General features: G+C 41.4%; 2 protein-coding genes across 6 annotated transcripts; one reads left to right on the top strand and one right to left on the bottom strand.

Annotated features, from left to right (window-relative positions):
- Window positions 1-400: 400 nt before the first annotated feature.
- tmem205 (transmembrane protein 205) lies at window positions 401-3,633 on the bottom strand. Of its 3 annotated transcripts, none has more exons than XM_055035759.1 (5): window positions 3,522-3,633; window positions 2,324-2,430; window positions 2,059-2,222; window positions 1,644-1,970; window positions 401-792 (listed from the first exon to the last, which is right to left on the bottom strand). In XM_055035759.1, the coding sequence occupies exons 2-4, from the start codon at window positions 2,421-2,423 to the stop codon at window positions 1,668-1,670; spliced, it is 567 nt and encodes a 188-aa protein (XP_054891734.1). In that variant the 5' UTR covers window positions 2,424-2,430; window positions 3,522-3,633; the 3' UTR covers window positions 401-792; window positions 1,644-1,667. The 3 variants fall into 3 exon arrangements, with proteins under 3 accessions (XP_054891734.1, XP_054891735.1, XP_054891733.1); XM_055035760.1 differs by having other exon boundaries at window positions 1,652-1,970; XM_055035758.1 differs by having other exon boundaries at window positions 401-1,970.
- A 438-nt stretch (window positions 3,634-4,071) lies between these two features.
- On the top strand, window positions 4,072-6,379 carry elof1 (elongation factor 1). Of its 3 annotated transcripts, none has more exons than XM_055035755.1 (4): window positions 4,072-4,169; window positions 4,749-4,871; window positions 4,958-5,028; window positions 5,857-6,379. In XM_055035755.1, exons 2-4 carry the CDS (start codon window positions 4,756-4,758, stop codon window positions 5,919-5,921), a joined length of 252 nt encoding a protein of 83 aa, XP_054891730.1. In that variant the 5' UTR covers window positions 4,072-4,169; window positions 4,749-4,755; the 3' UTR covers window positions 5,922-6,379. The 3 variants fall into 3 exon arrangements, with proteins under 3 accessions (XP_054891730.1, XP_054891731.1, XP_054891732.1); XM_055035756.1 differs by having other exon boundaries at window positions 4,090-4,180; XM_055035757.1 differs by lacking the exon at window positions 4,072-4,169 and adding an exon at window positions 4,200-4,282.
- Window positions 6,380-6,381: the final 2 nt, after the last annotated feature.

Here is a 6,381-nt window from a genome sequence, read left to right as displayed (position 1 = left end):
ATGGGAGGTCAAACTGCTTCCCACAACCAAACCTACCTGTGTAACATGTTACTCTGGTACATAGCGTTGACAAAAACACAATTGTCAGGGAGATTATATATTTACTAGAAAGAAATTTGCGACGCCAAGCTGGAATTAATTCACATTTGCGCAAGCTCATCCTTTTCATAGAAGTCCAACCTTTCAATATTAAGAGGGACTCCATTATAAGCCATTAGTGCTGATAGTGCAATAGGAACAGTGGTTCCCTGTGGCAAGCCTGTAAAGTACTCTCATAACCTGATGTGCATCACATTTCATTAAAAGCCACCAAATGGGATTCCAGTGTGAAAATAAAGGAAAAATAATAATAATACAAGGACAGCATCGTTGTTTAACAGATTCTGCAAGTACACAGGGAAATAATCCATAAATCTATTTATTCTATTATTCACAGTGTTAATTTCAAACTGAAAAACTTCTTACATAATGCAACAATAGAACTGAAATGCAGCATCAACATTGATACGGATTAGGAAATTATGGCTGAGTGTCTCCATCTGCTGGAGAAACAAAGCAACTGCAAAAAGATGCTCGAATTTGTTTCACATTGTTGAAACAGCATGTTCAGCAAACAAGGTATTTGTAATAAAAGCAAAAATATCATCGTATCATTTACAAGAAAAATATCATTTACAAGAAAAATAATGGATTCATAACTTCCTCAGTAAACGTCGGCAACAGGTGCATGTTTGTTCCATAATCTCTGCTCAGATCGACATCGCGCCGTCAGCGCATCTCCGCCCGCCTGTGCTGTGAGTGCAAAAATACATTTCAAATTCTGGATCACTTATGACATAAAGTAGTCTACATCCAAGTATTGTCTCGCTCAGTCTTATTTATACCCTGAACACTTTCACATTCGCGTCATGACACAACCACAAATGTGGCCAACTTTTATGCGGTATGCAGACACAATGTGGTGTGATTGAGAAGTGACAAGAAAAAGAAACATGGTTTTTAATGGAACATCAATACGAGATGCAAATGTTCCACAAACTTCAAAACATTTCTGCATCTTCCTCTCTCTCTACAGAAATAAAACATGATGCTACTACCACCATGTTTCCCTGTGGGGATGATGTGTTCAGGGTGATGCAGTTTAAAAATACTTATATTCCTGAAATTAAACTTACAAGGTCTTTTGGGGCTTTATAAGAAGTTTTGATGTTGACTTTACTATAAAAATTTACTTGCTCCAGTCTCAGACAATAATATAGTGTGGTTGTTATAAATAACTTCTTCTTATTGGAGAAGATTTTGTTTAGACATGCAGGTTCTTTCAATTCAACCCCAACTAAACCATTATTGGAACTTTTCAGTTTAAAAAATAGTTTTCTCCCTTTTTGTTTAATATTTCTGACGGTGGGTTTGTTTTATTAAATGTACTATATTTTATTCTTAAACATCCAAGCGTCTCGCTTGTTTGTTTTTGCATCTTTTTGTTCTATATAGTTAGTTGATGTTTGCATTATGTCCCCCATAGATTTTAAATACCATTTCCCTCTTTAGTACTTTTTTATGTTTGTCGCACTAACATCCCCAATAAGACTTTTTTTCTTTATATAATAAAAAGTGGAAAACTGTGAATACCGCATGAATACCTGCGGACCTGACATGACCGGTGTTTAAATGGTGGACAGCTTGAGAGCGGTGTAGACCAGGTTAGTTGTGACACAGAGGAAGCCGACGAGGTTGCAGAGGCTGGACAGGCCGTGGTACCGCCCAAACGTCTTCCTGTGGGCCCGGTACTTTGGGTCCTGCTCCTTCAGCTTGGCGTAGTCCTCCCTCTGGCTGCCCAGCCCCACCTGGTTCCCCAGACCGTGCTCCTCCTCCACCGCCCTCATCTGGAACATGACCTCGGTGGCCGCTGGGCCGAACCACTGGGCGTTCAGGCCCGCTGTTATCAGCGCCACGAAGAACATCAGCATCTGGGCGACGAGAGGGAGAGAAAACGACGGCAAACCGACAGTATTTATTTATTTTTTTACCGTCAAAGAGGGAGTTATTGATGCTCACCTGCACGCTTTCATGCCAGTCCAGCAGCTCTCTGGGGTGGTACACGGCGTACAAGGCCAGGCTGGTGAAGTTGCTTCCCAGCAGGCAGTAGAAGTAAACAGGAAACAGCTTGCTCTGGACCAAACCGAAGGTATGCAGCGACACCTGCTTCACCAGAGCGAAACCTGAAAACACGGGGGAAGCAGACAGAGTCACCGCCGGAAACGCTTCTGGCGCGCCGGAAACACCCAAACCGGCCTCCTCTGCCGGTTTGGGCCACGCTTACCTCCGATGAAGGAGACCCAGACTTGCATGCCCCAGGTGAAGGCGAGCAGCAGCAGGTGCAGCACTTTGATCGCGTCGGTCGGCTCCCCCTCCGTCGCCATGGCATCGCTACGGACACAAGACGGATAGTGAAAAATGTGGTTCTCACAACCTGAGGAAAGATGCATATTTAAGCAACTTCATCAGGTCCATAACCCGATCATTCCTCCAGCCACTTGGGGTCGCTGTTCTAAAAGGGTTGGCTGTGCATGGCATGACTTTTAGGTCCCAAAACTCGAAAACAAGACATGGATTCAGTGTTTTATCGCCAATATTTGTTTTCAGGTCCCATTTTGTTAATCTTACCAATTCGGAGAACAGAACTCCAGAGTGGAGTTCAGGTATTTTTGTTAAGATTTTGTACAAAACTATTTAACATCCTAAAATAGGACGACTGATTATTTTCAGTTACTGTGTCAAGAGTCCTCAGCAATTCAGGTAAACTGCCATTAACCCATTTATTTATTTGTACGGTGTTTGACAAGCCATTCAGTTATGGGTGCTGAAGTAAACACAAACAACACTTTTTACATTCTAATTTCTAAGTCAGAATAAAATCCAACAATCAATTTATTTTCCTCCTGCCATTTGCCAAGGAATGGAAGCCTCCTGGTCAATTCCTCTGGGAGCTGGGGTCATAGTTCAGGTATCATTTCAGCTTTTGAAATGATAAATAAGCTGCTCCCACCAGTAAAAACAAAACCTTGTAATCGGTTGCAAAATAAATCGTTTTATTTTTATTTTCCCAAACAAGACGTTTGAGCAAAACGAATGGTCTCACAGATAAAAAATGAAAAAAAATTTGGGTGTCACTGACGCTTCAACTTCGCTCATGCAGCAGACAAGATAAGCAACCCAGGTTGAGATAAGAAGAAGGAGGGAGAACAGTAATGTCACTCCATACTTTATTCATGGTAAAATTATATGCAAGCGTAGCAAAGACAATATACTGAGGAGGAAGGTGTAGAAACAATCTAAATTGCAAAGAACAAGAAAAGCTGTTAGCCACTCAGCTAGCACAGTTACACAAGTACAACCACCGAAGCTGCACTGGCTTTATTCTTTATTCTTATTATTTTACTTTTAATAAGTAAGTCGTGGATAAGTAAGTCGCTGAACTTCTTCAGCATGACCCCCCCCCAAAAAAAAACAATGCCTACCTTAGTCCAGAGCGCTTTTAGGAAGGACAACCACCGTTTATCGACGAACCAAAGTTCATAGGGACAGCAACTTCCTCTGTCAAATTTCTGGACTCAATAGCCCCGCCTCTTTCATGGAAAAAGACCAATCACATTATTGGCTAAGCGACCGTTTGGTCGTGACACTGTTTTCAATTGGTTCATTTTCGACATATATTGTCACAGCTTCTCCGCATCTCACGTAGGTGTTTCATTTACTGCAGCACGTGCAGCACAGCACCAGCCTGTTTAAATGACAAACTTCACCACAATATTTTATTTGTGATATTTTATTTATTTTTGCTGAATATAAAACATCGTTCTTTCAGAGTACACGACGCAATTTAATTCACACGTAGCTTAAACTAAAACGCAACCTTCACCTTATATTAAGTAGAGAAATTCTTCATCATTTCATGTATTTCTCTACACAGAAATATCCAAACCAATTCTATTCTATGTTCCGGTAGGAGGCGGGTATTAGAGAAGGAGCGTCACTATTGGACAGTTTGGAGCCAGAGCCCGCGTAATGCCTCGCCTGACCAATGGGCGACGTCCTAACAGATGTTGGCTACGCAACGGGTTGGTAAACGAACTCCTGAGCATCCTCCGCTGCTGTCATCATTTTTGGTGCGATAACGGTAACGATATTAGTCAAATGGTGGAAAGGGAGAGCACGGAGATGAAGGTTCGGCGCGTTTAGAGCCGGACTTTAGTCCGCTTGATAAGCGCTCCAGGCAAACGTCAGTTACCTGTTAGCATATACATGCTAGCATCTGCTAGCTACATCTTTGCAGCATCTCTGTGCCGTTGTTTCTGTCTCAGTCGTTCTGCACTTCGGTCAATAAATGAAGCGTTTGCAAACATTTCAAATGCCGCATTAGCTTTATGTTGGCGTAGAGAACCGTGTCGTAAACTTTAGTAGAAAATATATCCAGTAATTCTGAAATAAACAAAGGTTTTAGGAATGTATTTGCAAAAGTATTGATAGTGTTTGAATTGATTTTAGTCTGAAAAACAAAAACATTATAGGGATAATCTGATTCAGTGTGAAGATTCTCAGTTTTGGAAATCAGATCTTCAAAGTGCGGCGTGCCTGCCTGTGTATTTACTGCAATATAATTTCAGTAAATAAAATGCTGTGGAAGCAGTTATCACTATGTCCAATTGATGAGAACACTGACCTGGTGGTGTTTGTCTCCCCTGCAGGGACGCGATGGGACGCAGGAAGTCCAAGAGAAAGCCACCACCCAAAAAGAAGATGACGGGCAACCTGGACACCCAGTTCACCTGTCCGTTCTGTAACCACGAGAAATCCTGCGACGTCAAGATGTGAGGGTCGCGATGGAGCTGACTTTGCTTTTGAAATGACGCCGATTGCAAAAGAAAAAGGATGTTTACAATATTTTGTGTTTCAGGGAGAGAACTCGGAACACGGGAATCATATCGTGCAGCGTGTGCTTGGAGGAGTTTCAGACTCCTATAACATGTATCCTTTTCGAATGATGAAAGGTGGTAAATCTATTTCAGTTGAACATATTTTACTGAATGAAACGGGGCAATCGCAGGTGCACTGCACAGAACATAAAGTGCAGCAGAGTTCTTCTGGAAGACTAAAGTTCATGATGAAACAACAGAATATTGGAGGAGCTTCCTACTTAAAGCAGATGTCCGTTTTTCAAATAGTTTTTTCCTTATTTCAGACAAAAGCTCTATTGCAAATACATCAACATCACAATGTCAGTGTGTGAGAATATTAATATCATAAAGGACATCTTGGGGCACAGTAACTGTTTTCTCACAGATTCCAAGTTTTATGAACTTGCATTTCACGTGTCTTAGTAATATTTAGCCAGTTGGACAGAGTAATTGGATGCTCACACTGGACACAAACGTCACGGAGTGACCAGTTAACTTTACAGTGAGGTTTTTGCAGTAATCAGTTCTGGGGAGAACATGGAGACTCCATGCAGACAGTTTCCAGACTGATTCCAAAACAGAGCCTTCTCGCTAAAGGGCAACAGTGCCACCAACTGTTCAGATGCATTATTTTATTATATTTCATAGTGAATATTTTGTTGTTTTAATAGAATTGAAATTCAAAAACACTTTGATGTTAAAGTATGCAGAGTGAAAAGAAATGGTGAGAGTACAGTGCCCTGTGGTGCTCCTGTACTGCTAATCACATGTGAAACACAGAAGTGGAAAAACACCAACCGGGATGTCAGGTTTTGAATGGGAAATGCGGCAGAAAATACAAGTTACCTTAGAAAAATCAGCACAAGCAGGATGTTTTTCCTCAGCGGCTCCTCTGCAGATCTTTCTGAACCCGTGGATGTTTACAGCGACTGGATCGACGCCTGCGAAGCGGCCAATCAGTAGTCACATCGACACAACTCACGCCTCCCTCGAATTGTTTTTAGTTCCACTTTTGTTCACCGAGTCACATTCCTCTGGTCGGGTCGGAGTGACTTCCCATTGTAAATAGAAACATGTTTCACGTCTGTACGTAGCCTCCACTTGTTTGGGGTAGATGTTTTATTTTTCCTGTTGATGGACAAAACCGTCTTGGAAATTTTTCCACTGTTAAAGTATTATTTCACCCCCATTTAAATAATCTGCCATTTACTATTTTTAAGTTTTAATTTTCTAAAGTTTGTGTTTTACTGTTTTTATTTTAGTTTTGTTTCTGTAGGACCTGTGTCAGTGATGCACTGAAAAAAAAACAACCCAAAAAAACTTGCCAACTTTTTTATCCCAGCGGTTTTCATAATCGTCTTGTGTTTTCGCGCCACTGTGATGCATTCCACACCGGTGATTAAAGCAATGAAATCACAGTCGC

Source organism: Poeciliopsis prolifica, unplaced genomic scaffold (genome assembly GCF_027474105.1).
Source record: "Poeciliopsis prolifica strain line A6 unplaced genomic scaffold, Auburn_PproV2 SCAFFOLD010, whole genome shotgun sequence".
Classification (NCBI taxonomy): Eukaryota; Metazoa; Chordata; class Actinopteri; order Cyprinodontiformes; family Poeciliidae; genus Poeciliopsis; species Poeciliopsis prolifica.
Note: the sequence above shows the minus strand (reverse complement) of the source record. Positions and strands in the feature narration are given on the sequence as shown.